General features: G+C 40.3%; 1 protein-coding gene across 2 annotated transcripts in view; it reads left to right on the forward strand.

Annotated features, from left to right (window-relative positions):
• Window positions 1–18,749, forward strand: part of LRRC8C (leucine rich repeat containing 8 VRAC subunit C) — a 92,209-nt gene that overhangs the window by 42,380 nt on the left and 31,080 nt on the right. For both annotated transcript variants that reach the window (XM_067726838.1, XM_067726837.1), the window contains one exon: window positions 15,893–16,034. In XM_067726838.1, the coding sequence (XP_067582939.1) occupies window positions 15,897–16,034 (138 nt within the window). In that variant the 5' untranslated portion in view covers window positions 15,893–15,896. The remainder of the gene's footprint in view (window positions 1–15,892; window positions 16,035–18,749) is intronic.

Genomic DNA, 18,749 nt, shown 5'->3' on the forward strand with positions numbered 1-18,749 from the left:
ATAACATAATAGAAGAATTTGGTCTTTACTACAAAATGCTCAATTGGGTGTGTATATGTTTAGGCCTCTTTGAATTTAACAAATATGTATTGAGGGTCTATTCTAAGGCATTGTGCTATTTTCTAGAAGATACAAAGTTAAACAAGATATAAACCTTGTCCTCAATGAAATGAAAACAACAACCTCTTTAAATGCACCATTGGCACCAGAAACAATAATCAATCACATGTACAAAGAAGAGCAGTTACAATTCATGCTTTTATAGGAATTTCTTTCAGGCACATTCTCCTAGTAGAGTACACAGGGGTGAGGCAGGCACTTTGTCTATTTTGTTCACTTCCATTCCACCAGCACCTAGCACAGTGCGTGACATATCTTAAAATATATATTTTTAATGTACATTTTAATATACATTTTAATACATATTTATTATAATGCTATAATTATTTATAGCAAGTGCATGAGTAAATGAATTATGCTTGTGAGAGAGAAAAATCAGCTGCTGATAATAGTACATAACAAATTTTTGGTGGTTGTGGGATGAATTGGGAGATTGGGATTGACATCTATACACTAATATGTATAAAATAGATAACTAATAAGGACCTGCCGTATAAAAAATTAAATTAATTTTTTTAAAAAAGCTTATGACTATGTTAAAGATAACTGTGGAAACTAGTATGTAAAGCAGCAGCCTTGAGATGTGTGACCTGAAGCACGGTGACTAAAGGGGTTTTCTTTAAATATGGGAAGGGTATAATGAGAAAGAGGTATTCTATCTTTACTGATTAAAAGATAACTAAAATTGCCAGGTAGGCATGATTTTTGTTCCCCACCTGTCTTAGAAAAACAGGTTAAGCTCATTTTGAATACTTTTCAAATAATGTGATTGGGCCATTAATTTAACACACGGCATAGCGGAAATATTCAAGGAGATGATAGTACAGAAGTATCCACTGGGTTGCAAGTTCAACTTGCCTCGTGATTCCTTCTGAGTCTAAAGTTCTCATTTGTGGGACTATAAGAGCACTATAGCTTAAGAATCATTTAAATGTATTAATAATAGTTTATTTTTCATTTTATTTTCAAAGAAGGACATGAAAAGAGAAATTCTATTTAAACCATTTGTTTCCTAGTATATTTTAGATTCTGTACATTCAGATCAGCATGATGTAGTTAACCAGGAGCCGTATAGTAAGAGGTAAGATTTGACCAGAAGTCAAGGCTCACCGCTAGCTGTGTTCCTTGGGTAAGTCACATAATCTCTCTTGGTTCAGGTTGTTCACTCATAAAATGACAGTTATGGAGTGGATGACTTCTGAAAGTGCCTTTGGGGTTCTGAACTGTTATAACCCATTTATGAGTTTCTTTAAGTATATGTCTATAGAACCATATAATTATGGTCTTCTATAGTGGATTTTTCTAAAAATAATTTTGTCACATATACCACAACTACAGAGTAAAACACAATCCAGAGTCACACTCTCCTAAGAAAGAAAGATATTTTTATAAAATTAGAAACTTCGGCTTTTGTCCTGTTTTTTATTTCCATCTTTGCGCTGCTAGAGGAAACGTAATTTGTTTTATAATTGATGTTTGGAGCATGTTCTGATGACTTTATTTTGATTGGTACCACTGAGAAGGACCCATAAATAAATCATGGTATTTCTGTGCCCTTCCTCTTTTACACTGCTTTTCTGCACTGGCCTTGGCTCTGCCAATGTCCCGGCCCTGCACTGTGGGATCTTCCTCCCATGACATTACTCAGACACACGCTTTGCTTTCATAATCATTCTTTCCAAAACGAAAGGCAATTGCACCCCCTATCTTTATTAAAATTACTAGTTATTCACTGATTTAGTCAGCAAATATTGAGTGCCTACTCTATGCCAAGCATTATTTTCTAGGTACAGGGACACGTCAAAATACAAAATAGAATTGAAAAGAAAGTTCCTGTCCTCAAGAAACTTTCATTCTTTTAGGGGGGACAGACAATAAGGAATATAAGTATTTTTTGACAGATGGGATGTGGGATGTAAGAGACAAAGAAGACTCACAGATAACTCCAGAAACGTTGGTCTGAGCACCTGGAAAGATGGAGTTGCCATCAAGGGGGAAAAGTTGCAAGAGCAACAGGGCTTTGCCAGGGATGGGAGAGGTGGAGATAAGGGAATGGAACTGGAGTTAGTGTGGCACGTAGTGAGTTTCATGTGTCTGCTGGATGTCCAGATGGAGATACCGAGTAGGCAGTTGGGTCTGCCATTTAAAGCACTATGCTCACAGGGGAGTGAGTTAGGGGAGAGAACTGCATCGAAGACTAAGCATTGGGCACACCAAAGTCAGAGGTCAGGGGGAAGATGAGGTAGCAGACAAGTAGTTAAAGAAGGAACAGCATGGAAAACAGGAGGAAAACCTAAAGGCTGTGACATCCTGAAAGCCAAGTAGAGAATGGTCACTTCATGCCAAATGCTGAAGATAGAGCAGGTAAGGTGAGGGCTGAGAATTGACCATTAGATTTAGCCACGTAGATGAATAATATATGTGGGTTTCTTTCCTGTAGAATTCACACTTGATGCTCCGGAATTACTGAATTTTTAAAATTCATTTTTGTAAGGGGACACTCACTATGTTACTGATATGATTACTATTATCACTTGGAATTGGCCCATTTCCTTGAGTGGTATATGATTGTACTGTCTAAAGGTGATGCCATTCTCCATCTGCCAGAAAAATGTGGAACAAAGCACTGTTAGCCATATATACCCACCTGATAGCCGTTGGAAAACAGTGTTAGCAATCAGATTTGAATCAAAGTAGAATATGTTTGGTATTCTTAAAGTCATGGGTTAACAAATAGAGTAGAATTTGTTCTGTAATTAATTCTGGAGAAGATATTAAACTTCTCCTGAGAGGGAGGAAGACAGATTGTTTCAGGAAGAACCAGATAAATGAAAGAAATAAAAAACTCTGAGTTTGCAACTAACTTTACCAATATTCTTTACCAAAGGATTATATTATGTGATATTTTTGAGAGGTAAAATTTTATAGACAATGAGGCCATTAAAATGACTTTTGGTAATAAGTATTTTTAATAAAAGTAATGCAAATAGATTTCTGCAAAAGGATACAGAGGCAAATATATAACATAATATAAAAGTTTATATATCTTTAATTAGGATACAAGAATTTCTTTTTTAAAAATTTTTAAAAAAATTTTTATTGGAGTATAGTTGCTTTACAATGTTGTCTTAGTTTCTACTGTACAGCAAAGTGAAACAGCTACACGTATACATATATCCCCTCTTTTTTGGATTTCCTTCCCATTTAGGTCACCACAGAGCATTGAGTTCCCTGTGGTATACAGTAGGTTCTCATTAGTTTTCAATTTTATACAGAGTATCAATAGTGTATATATGTCAATCCCAATCTACCAATTCATCCTAGCCCCCCCTCACCTTGGTATAGGATACCAGAATCTCTTGATTGAATGTGAAATGCCATGTTTCCAAAGACATTATTAGGTAAGCTAAAATCTTACATAATGGTTGGAAATTAGAGCTGGAAGAAATATAAAGATAACCATTTATATTTCTAAAATAGAAAAAAAATTAAATATAAGTATAATTATCCTAATTGATCTTTAGGGGAAAAAACTGTAAACTCAGCAGTTTATTCAGAAGTGGCTTCTTCAGCTTGAAATGGTCACAAATCGTGTGGAAACTACAATAATAGTGAAAGAGAAATTGTGTCATCACTGTAATACACAACTTTAAGAGATGCTGAAATTTGTGAAAGAATACAAAATTGTTTTTCAATTAAGCAAGCACAAGGTTCATCTACCCTCTGTTTAGTTTTGGCGTTTTTAAGTCAACTTCTCCTTTACTTCCTCCTTTTTTTTTGCATCAAAAATAATTCCAAGGATTAAATCTGTGCTAGATATTGGCTTTGAGCCTTGTGATATGTAAAAACAATAAAGTCTATGTGTATGTGTATTATACATCTGTGTGTGTATTATACGTATGTCTGCATACATTTATATGTATTATATATGTACGTACATATAAGGGCATGTACATACACGAGCACATACACACACTTACCCAAAAGAGGTTAAGTACATTGAGTAGAGTTATAATGCTGAAAGTCTGTTTCATCTTGACTGTTTGTTTCTCTGACAGTCCGTCTTAACTAGGCTGTACCAGTATTAGGAAGCAGTAGATAATACTTAAGTTTCTTAGATTCCTCAGTTTGTCTTTATTTTCCATATTAAGAGAATGATGCCAATGAAACAACTCAGCCAAGGACTCGGAGAATCTCATGATTAAGTGCCCAGGCCTTTGCTTTTTCAAGGTGAGCCATAGATAAAGGAAGGAACAGTGAGCCTCTACCTCAGTGGTTCTCAAAGTGTGACTCATGGAACACCAGTCACCTAAACATTTTTAGGGGGTCCACAAGATCAAAACTAATTTTTAATGCTAAGATATTTTTTTGCCTTTTTCACTGATGGTACAAAAGCAATGGTGGGTAAGTCATCTTAGCGTGAATCAAAATAGAGGCACCAAATTCTACTGTACAGTATTCTTCATTGGCACACTTTTACAACTTAAAGGAAGAAAAAAGCCAGTTTCATCTAATGTCCTCATTGAATCAGTAAAAATTATTATGTTAATAACTCTCGACCTTTGACTACGTATTGTAATAATATACAGTGTGATGAAAGGGAAGAATACATAAAGCACTTCTGCTGAATTCAAAGTACAGTGGGTGTCTCAAGGGAAATCCTTATTGGAGTTGAAAGTTGAATTAGCCACTTTATCATAACATACCATTTTTAATTGAATAAAACAACTGATTATTCAGACTTGACTATGTGGAAGATACTTTCTCAAAATGATTGAAGCGAACTTGACATCTCAAGGCAAACAACTGATAATATTTGCTGCCACAAATAAAATTCAAACTTTCAAGTGAGGAATAGAATTTTGGAAAATTTGTGTCCACCACCATGAGTTGGATAGCCTCCAATTACTTAAAAAATTTTCTGATGAAAACAGTAGTGATATTAATGAATGTGATTTTTAGGTATGATTTGTAACATTTGGAAGATCTCCATAACTAAGTGATCCAGTATTTTCCAGATGACCAACACATGTTTTTATAAATCATGCACAGATAAAAGATCCATTCAAAGTGAAAGATAGACGAATGAGTTGTTGTTTTTTTTAACATCTTTATTGGAGTATCATTGTTTTACAATGTTCTGTAAGCTTCTGCTGTTTAACAGTGAATCAGCCATCTGTATACATATATCCCCATATCCCCTCCCTCTTGCATCTCCCTCCCACTCTCCCTATCCCACCCCTCTAGGTGGTCACAAAGCACCGAACTGATCTCCCTGTGCTATGCAGCTGCTTCCCACTAGCTATTTGTTTTACATTTGATAGTGTATATATGTCAATGCTACTCTCTCACTTCATCCCAGCTTACCCTTCCCTCTCCCCGTGTCCTCAAGTCCATTTTCTAGGTCTCCGTTTTTATTACTGTCCTGCCCCTAGGTTCATGAGAACCTTTTTTTTTTTTTTTTAGATTCCATATATAGGTGTTAGCATATGGCATTTGTTTTTCTGACTTACTTCACTCTGTATGACAGACTCTAGGTCCTTCCACCTCACTGCAAATAGTTCAATTTCGGTTTTTTTTATGGCTAAGTAATATTCCATAGTATATATGTGACACATCTTCTTTATCCATTCATATGTCGATGGACACTTAGGTTGCTTCCATATCCTGGCTACTGTAAATAGAGCTGCAATGAACATTGTGGTACATGATTCCTTTTGAATGATGGTTTTCTCAGGGTATATACCCAGTAGCGGGATTGCTGGGTCGTATGGTAGTTCTATTTTTAGTTTTTTAAGGAACCTCTATACTGTTCTCCATAGTGGCTGTATCAATTAACTTTCCCACCAACAGTGCCAGAGGGTTCCCTTTTCTCCACACCCTCTCCAGCATTTATTGTTTGTAGACTTTTTTTTTTTTTTTTTTGCGGTACGCGGGCCTCTCACTGTTGTGGGCTCTCCCGTTGCAGAGCACAGGCTCCGGACGCACAGGCTCAGCGGCCATGGCTCACAGGCCTAGCCGCTCCGTGGCATGTGGGATCTTCCCGGACCGGGGCACGAACCCATGTCCCCTGCATCGGGAGGCAGACTCTCAACCACTGCGCCACCAGGGAAGCCCCCTGTTTGTAGATTTTTTGATGATGGCCATACTGATTGGTGTGAGGTGATACCTCATTGTAGTTTTGATTTGCATTTCTCTAATGATTAGTGATGTTGAACATCCTTTCATATGTTTGTTGGCAATCTGTATATCTTCTTTGGAGAAATGTCTATTTAGGTCTTCTGCCCATTTTTGGATTGGGTTATTTGTTTTTTTGATATTGAGCAGCATGAGCTGCTTGTATATTTTGGAGATTAATCCTTTGGCAGTTGCTTCATTTGCAAATATTTTCTCACATTCTGAAGGTTGTCTTTCCATCTTGTTTATGGTTTCCTTTGCTGTGCAAAGGCTTTTAAGTTTCATTAGGTACCATTTGTTTATTTTATTTTATTTTATTTATTTATTTTTTTTTTGTGGTACGCGGGTCTCTCACTGCTGTGGCCTCTCCCGTCGCGGAGCACAGGCTCCGGACGCGCAGGCTCAGCGGCCATGGCTCACGGGCCCAGCCGCTCCGCGGCATGTGGGACCTTCCCAGACCGGGGCACGAACCCGTGTCCCCTGCATTGGCAGGCGGACTCCCAACCACTGCGCCACCAGGGAAGCCCGACCATTTGTTTATTTTTGTTGTTATTTCCATTACTCTAGGAGGTGGGTAAAAGGGATTTTGCTGTGATTTATGTAATAAAGTGTTCTGCCTATGTTTTCCTCTAAGAGTTTGATAGTGTCTGGCCTTACATGTAGGTCTTTATCCATTTTGAGTTTATTTTTGTATACTGTGTTAGGGAGTGTTCTAATTTCATTCTTTTACAGGTAGCTGTCCAGTTTTCCCAGCACCACTTATTGAAGAGGCTGTCTTTTCTCCATTGTATATTCTTGCATTGTTTATCAAAGATACGGTGACCATATGTGTGTGGGTTTATCTGGGCTTTCTATCCTGTTCCATTGATCTATATTTCTGTTTTTGTGCCAGTACCATACTGTCTTGATTACTGTAGCTTTGTAATATAGTCTGAAGTCTGGGAGCCTGATTCCTCCAGCTCCATTTTTCTTTCTCAAGATTGCTTTGGCTATTCGGGGTCTTTTGTGTTTCCATACAAATTGTGCAATTTTTTGTTCTAGTTCTGTGAAGAATGCCATTGGTAGTTTGATAGAGATTGCATTGAATATGTAGATTGTTTTGTGTAGTATAATCATTTTCACAATATTGATTCTTCCAATCCAAGAACATGGTATATCTCTCCATCTGTTTGTGTCGTTTCTAATTTCTTTCGTCACTGTCTTATAGTTTTCTGTATACAGGTAGTTTGTCTCCTTAGGTAGGTTTATTCCTAGGTATTTTATTCTTTTTGTTGCAGTGGTAAATGGGAGTGTTTCCTTAATTTCTTTTTCAAATTTTTCATCATTAGTGTATAGGAATGCAAGACATTTCTGTGCATTAATTTAGTATGCTGCTACTTTACCAAATCCATTGATTAGCTCTAGTAGTTTTCTGGTAGCATCTTTAGCATTCTCTATGTATAGTATCATGTCATCTGCAAACAATGACAATTTTACTTCTTCTTTTCTGATTTGGATTCCTTTTATTTCTCTTTCTCCTTTGATTGCTTTGGCTAAAACTTCCAGAAATATGTTGAATAACAGCGGTGAGAGTGGGCAACCTTGTCTTTTCCTTGATCTTAGAGGAAATGGTTTCAGTTTTTCCCCATTGAGAACGATGTTGGCTGTGGGTTTCTCATATATAGTCTTTATTATGTTGAGGTAAGTTCCCTCTATGCCTACTTTCTGGAGGGTTTTTATCATAAATTGGTGTTGAACTTTGTCGAAAGCTTTTTCTGCATCTATTCAGATTATCATATGGTTTCTATCCTTCAATTTGTTAAGATGGTTTATCACATTGATTGACTTGCATATCTTGAAGAAACCTTGCATTCCTGGGATAAACCCCACTTGATCATGGTGTAGGATCCTTTTAATGTGCTGTTGGATTCTGTTTTCTAGTATTTTGTTGAGGATTTTTACATCTATGTTCATCAGTGATATTGGCCTGTAATTTTCTTTTTTTGTGACGTCTTAGTCTGGTTTTGATATCAGGGTGATGGTGACCTCGTAGAATGAGTTTGGGAATGTTCCTCCCTCTGCTATATTTTGCACGAGTTTGAGAAGGATAGGTGTTAGCTCCTCTCTAAATGTTTGATAGAATTCGCCTGTGAATCTGTCTGCTCCTGGGCTTTTGTTTGTTGGAAGATTTTTAATCACAGTTTCAACTTCAGTGCTTGTGATTTGTCTGTTTATATTTTCTATATCTTCTTGGTTCAGTCTTGGAAGGTTTTGATTTTCTAAGAATTTGTCCATTTCTTCCACGTTGTCCATTTTACTGGCATATAGTTGCTTATAGTAATATCTCATGATCCTTTGTACTTCTGCAGTGTCAGTTTTTACTTCTCCTTTTTCCTTTCTAATTCTGTTGATTTGAGTTTTCTCGCTTTTATTTCTTGGTAAGTCTGGCTAATGGTTTATCAATTTTGTTTAACTTCTCAAAGAACCAGCTTTTAGTTTTACTGATCTTTGCTATTGCTTCCTTCATTTCTGTTTCATTTATTTCTGATCTGATCTTTATGATTTCTTTCCTTCTGCTAACTTAGGGTTTTTTCTGTTCTTCTTTCTCTGATTGCTTTAGGTGTAAGGTTAGGTTGTTGATTTGAGATGTTTCTTGTTTCTTGAGGTAGGATTGTTTTGCTCTAAACTTCCCTCTTAGAACTGCTTTTGCTGCATCGCATAGGTTTTGGGTCATCGTGTTTTCATTGTCATTGTTTCGAGGTATTTTTTTATTTCCTCTTTAATTTCTTCAGTGATCTCTTGGTTATTTAGTAGCATATTGTTTAGCCTCCATGTGTTTGTATTTTTTACAGTTTTTTCCTGTAATTGATATCTAGTCTCACAGCGCTGTGGTCAGAAAAGATACTTGATACAATTTCAATTTTCTTCAATTTACCAAGGCTTGATTTGTGACTCAAGATATGATCTATCCTGGAGAATGTTCCATGAGCACTTGAGAAGAAAGTTTATTCTGTTGTTTTTGGATGGAATGTCCTATAAATATCAATTAAGTCCATCTTGTTTAATGTATCATTTAAAGCTTGTGTTTCCTTATTTATTTCCATTTTGGATGATCTGTCCATTGGTGAAAGTGGGGTGTTAAAGTCCCCTATTATGATTGTGTTACTGTCGATTTCCCCTTTTATGGCTGTTAGCATTTGCCTTATGTATTGTGGTGCTCCTATGTTGGGTACATAAATATTTACCATTGTTATATCTTCTTCTGGATTGATCCCTTGATCATTATGTAGTGTCCTTCCTTGTCTCTTGTAATAGTCTTTATCTTAAAGTCTATTTTGTCTGATATGAGAATTGCTACTCCAGCTTTCTTCTGATTTCCATTTGCATGGAATATCTTTTTCCATCCCATCACATTCAGTCTGTATGTGTCCCTAGGTCTGAAGTGGGTTTCTTTAGACAGCATGTATACAGGTCTTGTTTTTTATCCATTCAGCCAGTCTGTCTTTTGGTTGGAGCATTTAATCCATTTACATTTAAGTAATTATCAATTTGTATGTTCCTATTACCATTTTCTTAATTGTTTTGAGTTTGTTTTTGTATGTCTCTTCCTTCTCTTGTGTTTCTCGCTCAGAGAAGTTCCTTTAGCATTTGTTGTAAAGCTGATTTGGTGGTGCTGAATTCTCTTAGCTTTTGCTTGTCTGTAAAGGTTTTAATTTCTCCATCGAATCTGAATGAGATCCTTGCTGGGTAGAGTAATCTTGGTTGTATGTTTTTCCCTTTCATCACTTTAAATATGTCCTGCCACTCCCTTCTAGCTTGCAGAGTTTCTGCTGAAAGATCAGCTGTTAACCTTATGGGGTTTCCCCTGTATGTTATTTGTTGCTTTTCCCTTGCTGCTTTTAATATTTTTTCTTTTATTTAATTTTTGATAGTTTGATTAATATGTGTCTTGTTATGTTTCTCTTTGTGTTTATCCTGTATGGGACTTTCTGCCCTTCTTGGGCTTGATTGACTATTTCCTTTCCCATGTTAGGGAAGTTTTCAACCATAATCTCTTCAAATATTTTCTCAGACCCTTTCTTTTTCTCTTCTTCTTCTGGGACCCCTATAATTTGAATGTTGGTGCATTTAATGTTGTCCCAGAGTTCTGAGACTGTTCTCAATTCTTTTCATTCTTTTTTCTTTATTCTGCTCTGCAGTAGTTATTTCCATTATTTTATCTTCCAGGTCACTTATCCGTTCTTCTGCCTCAGTTATTCTGGTATTGATCCCATCTAGAGTATTTTTAATTTCATTTATTGTGTTGTTCATTGTTGCTTGTTTCCTCTTTAGCTCTTCTAGGTCCTTGTTAAATGTTTCTTGCATTTTGTCTATTCTATTTCCAAGAATTTGGATCATCTTTACTACCATTATTCTGAATTCTTTTTCAGGTAGACTGCCTATTTCCTCTTCATTTGTTTGGTCTGGTGGGTTTTTACCTTGCTCCTTCGTCTGCTGCATATTTCTCTGTTTTCTCATTTTGTTTAATTTCCTGTGTTTGGGGTCTCCTTTTCGCAGGCTGCAGGTTCCTAGTTTCCGTTGTTTTTGGTGTCTGCCCCCCAGTGGCTGAGGTTGGTTCAGTGGCTTGTGTAGGCTTCTTGGTAGAGGGGACTGGTGCCTCTGTTCTGGTGGGTGGGGCTGGATCTTGTCTTTCTTGTGGGCAGGGCCGCATCCGGTGGTGTGTTTCGGGGTGTCTGTGAACTGAGTATGGCTTTAGGCAGCCTCTCTGCTAATGGGCAGGGTTGTGCTCCTGTCTTGCTAGTTGATTGGCGTGGGGCGTCCAGCACTGGAGCTTGCTGGCAGTTGGGTGGAGCTGGGTCTTAGCATTGAGATGGAGATCTGTGGGAGAGCTCTCGCTGATTTATATTACGTGGCGCTGGGAGGTCACTGGTGGTCCAATGTCATTAACTCAGCTCTCCCACCTCAGAGGCTCAGGCCTGACACCAGGTCAGAGCACCAAGACCCTGTCAGCCACATGGCTCAGAAAAAAGGGAGAAAAAAAGAATGAAAAAGAGAATAATAATAGATGAAAAAAAATATTTAAATAAATAAAAAAAAGAAGAGAGCAACCAAACCAATAAACAAATCCACCAATGATAACAAGTGCTATAATCTATACTGAGATAAACATAAAAATTAGAAACAAATAAGTCGCAGACAGCAAACCCCAAGTCTACAGTTGCTCCCAAAGTCCACCTCCTCAATTTGGGATGATTCGTTGTGTATTCAGGTATTCCACAGATGCAGGGTACATGAAGCTGATTGTGGAGATTTAATCCGCTGCTCCTGAGGCTGCTGGGAGAGATTTCCCTTTCTCTTCTATGTTCACACAGCTCCTGGGGCTCAGCTTTGGATTTGGCCACGCCTCTGCGTGTAGGTCGCCTGAGGGCGTCTGTTCTTCGCTCAGACAGGACGGGGTTAAAGGAACCGCTGATTCGGGGGCTCTGGCTCACTCAAGACGGGGGGAGGGAGGGGTACGGATTGCGGGGCGGGCCTGCGGCGGCAGAGGCCACTGTGACGTTGCACCAGCCTGAGGCACGCCGTGCGTTCTCCCGGGGAAGTTGTCCCTGGATCACGGGACCCTGCAGTGGCGGGCTGCACAGGCTCCCAGGAGGGGAGGTGTGGATAGTGACCTGTGCTCGCACACAGGCTTCTTGGTGGTGGCAGCAGCGGCCTTAGCATCTCATGCCCGTCTGTGGGGTCCCGGCTGCTAGCCGCGGCTCGCATCCGTTTCTGTTGCGCCTTCAAGTGGCGCTTTTAATCCCCTCTCCTCGCGAACCCGGAAACAATGGTCTCTTGCCTCTTCTGTAAGTCCAGACTTTCTCCCGGACTCCCTCCCTGCTAGCTGTAGCGCACTAGCCCCCTGCAGGCTGTGTTTACGCTGCCAACCCCAGCCCTCTCCCTGCGCTCCAACCGAAGCCCGAGCCTCAGCTCCCAGCCCCGCCCGCCCTGGCGGGTGAGCAGACAAGCCTCTCAGGCTGGTGAGTGCCGGTCGGCACCAATCCTCTGTGCGGGAATCTCTTCGCTTTGCCCTCCGCACCCCTGTTGCTGTGCTCTCCTCCGTGGCTCCGAAGCTGTCCCCCTCCGCCACCCGCAGTCTCTGCCCGCGAAGGAGCTTCCTAGTGTGTGGAAACCTTTCCTCCTTCACAGCTCCTTCCCACTGGTGCAGGTCCTGTCCCTATTCTTTTGTCTCTGTTTTTCCTTTTTTCTTTTTCCGTACCCAGGTACTTGTGGAGTTTCTTGCCTTTTGGGAAGTCTGAGGTCTACTGCCAGCGTTCAGTAGGTGTTCTATAGGAGTGGTTCCACATGTAGATGTATTTTTGATGTAGTTGTGGGGGGGAAGGTGATCTCCATGTCTTACTTCTCCACCATCTTGAAGGTCCTCCCTGACGAATGAGTTTTAACATCAAGGAGTTTGAAAAGTTCATTGATATAGTTTTCAGATTCCATATTGCAACTAACCAGGTTAGTTTGATATATTATCAAAAGTTAATATCCCCAATTATATAAAAAGTCTGTTAAGGAAGTCCTCCTTTTGCTAACTGCACATATATTTGATTCATAAATTTCAATCAAAACAACATATCTCGGGCTTCCCTGGTGACGCAGTGGTTGAGAGTCCACCTGCTGATACAGAGGACACGGGTTCGTGCCTCGGTCCGGGAAGATCCCACATGCCGCGGAGCGGCTGGGCCCGTGAGCCATGGCCGCTGAGCCTGCGCGTCCGGATCCTGTGCTGCACAACGGGAGAAGCCACAACAGTGAGAGGCCCGCGTACAGCAAAAAAAAAAAAAAAAAATCTCAGCAGATTGAATAAGCAGATATGAGAATCCAGCTATATTCTATTAAGCCAGCTTTTAAAGAGATTTACAAAAATATAAAACAATGCTATTATTCTCATTAATTGTTTTTGTGTTGGAGAATATATTTATTTTTTGTAATAACAATTTATGTTAACTTGTAATGGTTTTGTTATTTTTAAGTGAGTTAATATATATTTTTGAAATTTCTTGGTTTTAATTTCTCATGTGGCCAGTATTGATAGGTATCACCCACCTAAAAAGTGCTCTTTGAGGTCCTCCTCACTACATTTTAGAACATGAAAGGATCCTGAGGTCAAAAAGTTTGAGAACACAGCTCTCAATAAAATACACATTGGTATATTTTATTCCTGAAATTGTTCCTTGCTTCAAAGAACAAGCCCAATTCCCTCCAAGATGTACAGGAAGTTATCATGAAGGAGACAATAACTAAATCTATCAAAGGATGTAGACTACAGCACAGGCACCATACTTGTTAGTGCTGTCACTGTAGCTGGCTAGGGTCCCCCCCAATCTGATTGAGTGAGCATTGCTCCACGAACAAGCATCCGAATTCACCCATCAATTTAACAGACAGTTGTTCAGGGCCTCTTGTTTTCCAGGCACTGTGGTAAGTGGTAGAGGTGCAAAATAGAACAAGACAGTAGCTTTTAGGCAGAATGTGGAAGTTAAGATGAGTTCGTGCCTGTCTGTGACCGCCACTGGATAGCTGTGACGAGAAAACATTTGGGGCCATGAGATTATAATGATCCATTGAGAAGAAAAAGGTCGTGAAAGATCAGGAAAATCAAACTTTGGACTAATCTGAAATGCTAATAACACTAGGAATAAGTGAAGTTTTTCATTTAGCTTGGGTGGCTTGCCTGCAACATATGTTTTGAGAACACACATATGCATAACATGTAGGTTTTCCCCCTTCAAGAAACTTCCAGCCCAGTGGTGGTAACAAAGTAGAGTTAAGAAAGTTGTGTTTTGGGACTTTTCATGGTGGTCCAGTGGGTAGGACTCCGCACTCCCAATGCAGGGGACCCTGGTTCCATCCCTGGTTGGAGAACTAGATCCCGCGTGCATGCTGCAACTAAGAGTTTGCGTGCCACAACTAAGAAGTCCTCATGCCACAACAACGAAAAGCCCGAGTGCCACAACTAAGACCTGGCGCAGCCAAAAATAAATAAACATTAAAAAAAAAAAAGAAGAAAAGGGGGGCTTCCCTGGTGGCGCAGTGGTTGAGAGTCCACCTGTCGATGCAGGGGACGCGGGTTCGTGCCCCGGTCCGGGAAGATCCCACATGCCGCGGAGCGGCTGAGCCCGTGAGCCATGGCCGCTGAGCCTGCGCGTCCGGAGCCTGTGCTCTGCAACGGGAGGGGCCACAACAGTGAGAGGCCCACGTACTGCAAAAAAAAAAAAAAAAAAAAAAGAAGAAAAGGAAAGTTGTGTTTCAATAAAATGAGGCAATCATATCAAATGCTGCAAAGATGTCGAGTAGGTAGGTCATAGGTGAAAGCAGCATGAAGCGGTTGAATTTTCAACGTCATGTTAAGGAAGACTGCTTAAGAAAAAGTCAGATAAAGCAGTGAGATGGAATGGAACACATTATAATAGTTTCCAAAGATAAACAGCAGTGAACTCAAAGAAGAGGCTCTGGTTTTCTTTAGGCTGTTTATTGTACAGCCTTTAATTCACTATTAGGGAAGAGAAGATCCAGGAAACAAAAAGGCTTGGAAGAATGAGCACCAAATGTAGCTTTTCCCTGCCTTTAATCAGACTAAATAACAAGGGCAGGTGGAAAGAGCAAGATTATTGGATCCAAAGATGGCAAAAGGGAGAGAAACTGTCTTTTTGGCCCTCACTGGCCACCCTTATTCCTTGCCATGAGATAAGGAAAGAATATTCCTTCTCCCTGTAGCTGGATGGTTACCTTCAAGTCTTAGATCATAATACAGGCAGTGGGACTGAGCGATAAGAAAGGACAACACAGGCTAAGAAAAGGATGTGTCTCTTTTCCCCTTTTCCCAGAGCCTCAGTGCACCTTATTCATTTATCCTCTGTCATTTAGATAGAGTTGGTGTTTCCAGAGAAAACTGTCAGAGGATAAGTTTGAGGTTCACAGTGAAATTTAGGAAATAGAGAAAAAAATCAAGTCAAAAGCACAGGAACCAAAAAAAGAGGGAGGGCAAAAAAAAAAAATTGAAGTTCTCCCCAACACCTCCTCCCCACAATGAGATTGTCCCTTTTACAAGAAGAGGACCAGTGGCAAAGTCGTTTGCCTTCCCCAGGGAGCAAGCAAAAGGCTTTACAAATAGGGCTTAGTAAATAATTAATACAAACCAATGCTGAGGATACACTTAAAAAAATAGTTTGAAGCAAAAACCCAAGATGATAAGATAAATAGCAAAAACATTTTAAAGGATGGGCTCTGCTCTTTCTGCCATCTTTGTGCTCTGTTTAGGGGAAGGGAGACCAGGAAATAACGGGTGGCTCTGGTCATGCTCTCTCTGGTCCATGTGGAGCTAAAGGGCACCCACTGGTTAGACAAGAGTTAGCAAAGGTACTTGATTTTTCGACATGGGGCTCCTTATTTCCTCAATTGGTGGATTTCTCAATAGCTTGTTCAAACTCTGAGGTGCTGTGACAGCTCCTGGACTGATTCCGACCACTGAATCCGACGAGTTGAAGCAGAATTTCAAATGCTGTTAACAATGCAGTATGTTGTGCATAAGGATAAATTAATTCACCAGTAATCTCTCTTTTCTCAGAAACATGATTCCGGTGACAGAGTTCCGGCAGTTCTCTGAGCAGCAGCCTGCCTTCCGGGTTCTGAAGCCATGGTGGGATGTATTTACCGATTACTTGTCCGTGGCCATGCTGATGATCGGTGTGTTCGGATGCACTTTGCAGGTAGGTCCCTAGACTCATGTCAAAACAGAGCCAGGGGCTTCCCTGGTGGCGCAGTGGTTGAGAGTCCGCCTGCCGATGCAGGGGACGCGAGTTCGTGCCCCGGTCCGGGAAGATCCCACATGCCGCGGATTGGCTGGGCCCGTGAACCATGGCCGCTGAGCCTGTGCTCCGCAACGGGAGAGGCCACAACAGTGAGAGGCCCGCGTACCGAAAAAAAAAAAAAAAAAAAACAGAGCCAGAGCAAGTCACTAAGCCGTTGAAACCTCTTTAAAAAGAGTGTGTGATTTTTAACCATGTATGTATTAGTTGCTCTTCTGTACTTATGCATGGTGTTTGTAATCATGGCAGGGAGCCTGAAGCCTGATTTCCCAAACTTTCCTAATTAGGTAAATACGGTACTTGTAAGATTTAACAGAGCTCAAAGAGCAGTTGACTATAGTCAAGTAATATTTGATGTCACAAACATCAAAGGGAGCCCTTTATCTTTCAAAGTTGGTTTTATACCCACAGCAAAATATAGAATATAGCAAAATATATTATGTATAGCCAGAGTGCCATTTATATTGTTAAAATGGAATGTTTTTCTTTATCTCTTATATTTACCCCTGATAAGATTTTCTGGGAGGACTGACATTTTGATGAGATATTATCTTACCCAATGCTTAGTTTTGAGTTAAATTGTACCTGAGTCATAAATTGTTCTATATAGATACTGTATATTCATATATTGAATCCAGATTTTTTGCAAACCTATGTATCAGGCACCATACTTTGAGGACATATATACCTGTAAGCAGTTCATTTCTAGGGGGAAACTAAATAAACAAACAACAGAAAAGGTTATACTGTGCTAGAGTTGTTTTTTTTTTTTTCTGAAAAGCTCTATGCAAGTCCAAAGGAGAGGAACAAGAGAAATGGTATATTAAAACTTGAGAACCAGTCAGGAAAAGGGAGCTGGGGATGAAGAAAGTGCCAGGAAGAGGAAGGAAAGCTCCAAGTCATGGTTATGAGAAAGGACATGACGTCTCTAGGAAACAGTCATTAGGATTGACACCCTTTGGGTGTCATCAGCATGAGAGTTGAAGCCATGCCCGGGAATGGAGTCACCCCAGGAGAATGTGGTTGGTGAGATGATGTCAGGAATAACAGTAAAGAGTGAATGAATGAAAAGGAGACTCCTCTGGAGAAGGCTGAGTAGGGGCAGCCATAAGGATGGGGGGAAACCAAGAGAGAGGAGGGGCTCAGGTGTGGTCAGTGATGGCAGGTGGTTCAACTAACTCACGGGCTAAGGGGAGAAAAGCAGTAAATAGGGCATTAGAAATCTTAGTGTCACTGGTTGGAAAAGTGAATTGGAGTTAAAGGCTTATGGAACTTTCAAGTAGATCATCTGAGAGGAAGGAGAGCCAGGAGAGAGGGAAATAGCTAGAAGTGGTGCAGAGGAGAAATAAAGACCTTTTTAATGTTGATTTTAATAATAGTTAACATCTAGTGCTTCCTACGTGTCAGGCACTCTTCTGAACACTTTACACATGTTTTAAATCATTTCATCCTCATGCCAACCCTAGGATATACTATTATCATCCCCGTTTATAGATGCAAAACTAAGGCACAGAGAGATTAGAGAAACTTGCAAGGTGAGTAGCAAAACCCTTACTGAAGTCCAAGCAGTTTGGCCCCAAAGTCCCTATCCTTAATCCCTAACACCATGCTGCTTTTTATTTGTGGGCTGAAAATATCTTGCCCTCCTCCCCCCACCAAAAAAAAGGATGCCAATGAAAAACTAGAGTTTGAAAGAGAGAAAGGGCATTAATTCATTCATAAATAAAACAAATAGTTGTTGAAGAATCTACTGTGTGCCAGGCACTGTTCTAGGGGCCAAGCATTATCAGTGCCGGAGGAAAGAAATAAAAGACAAATATCCCAGCCTTAAAGAACTTAAATTCTGTGGGGGAAAAAACAAGCAAAATAAGCAAAATCAGTTGGTAAATTATATATGTTAGAAGGTAATAAGGACAATGAAAAAGAAAATAAAGCATACGAGGATGGTAGGAGATCACAGCAGGTGAGATTAAGAGTTGTGGTTCTCAAATAGGGTGGCCTCACTGGGAGGTGACTTTTGAGGAGGGAACTGAAGTCGGTGCGGCAGCGGGCCTTGCAGATGTCACGGAAGCGGGCCTTGCAGATGTCCCAGGAGGAGCCATCCAGACAGAGGGAACAGAAAGAGTAAGAGACACAATGAACAAAGCAGTCACAGGACCCCTCCCCTTCTGCAGGAGAATTTGACATTTGGCTTTCTCAGCTTTCTAGCTCAGCTTCCCTGGGAGCCTGATAAAGGTAGAATGTTAACTGTGTTACTAGGCGACATTGCTTATGGCATAAATGGCTGCTGATTGGTCAACTGCATCTGGGCTGGGAGAATGATAAGCGCCTGGTAGGAAGCCATAGATGGGATTTCTGTGACTGTGGTGACACTTGTAACTGGGCATGTCCCTTGATATATGGAAGGTGTATCTACTGAGTTACAAGAGCTATTGGCTCCTTTGGAGCATAAGGCATCAAAGCCAGAGTAAATCCGGAATCTGCCTACAGTGGATCTCTTTTTCTTGCATCTGAGATGATCGTGGAGAAGCTTAGGGAGAGACTAGCTCCTGGGCAGCGGTGTGGACCACCACACAGGCAGTTGTGAAGATTCCCCCAAAGGGAGAGAGTCTGATG

This window comes from Pseudorca crassidens, chromosome 2 (genome assembly GCF_039906515.1).
Source record: "Pseudorca crassidens isolate mPseCra1 chromosome 2, mPseCra1.hap1, whole genome shotgun sequence".
In the NCBI taxonomy this organism is placed as follows: Eukaryota; Metazoa; Chordata; class Mammalia; order Artiodactyla; family Delphinidae; genus Pseudorca; species Pseudorca crassidens.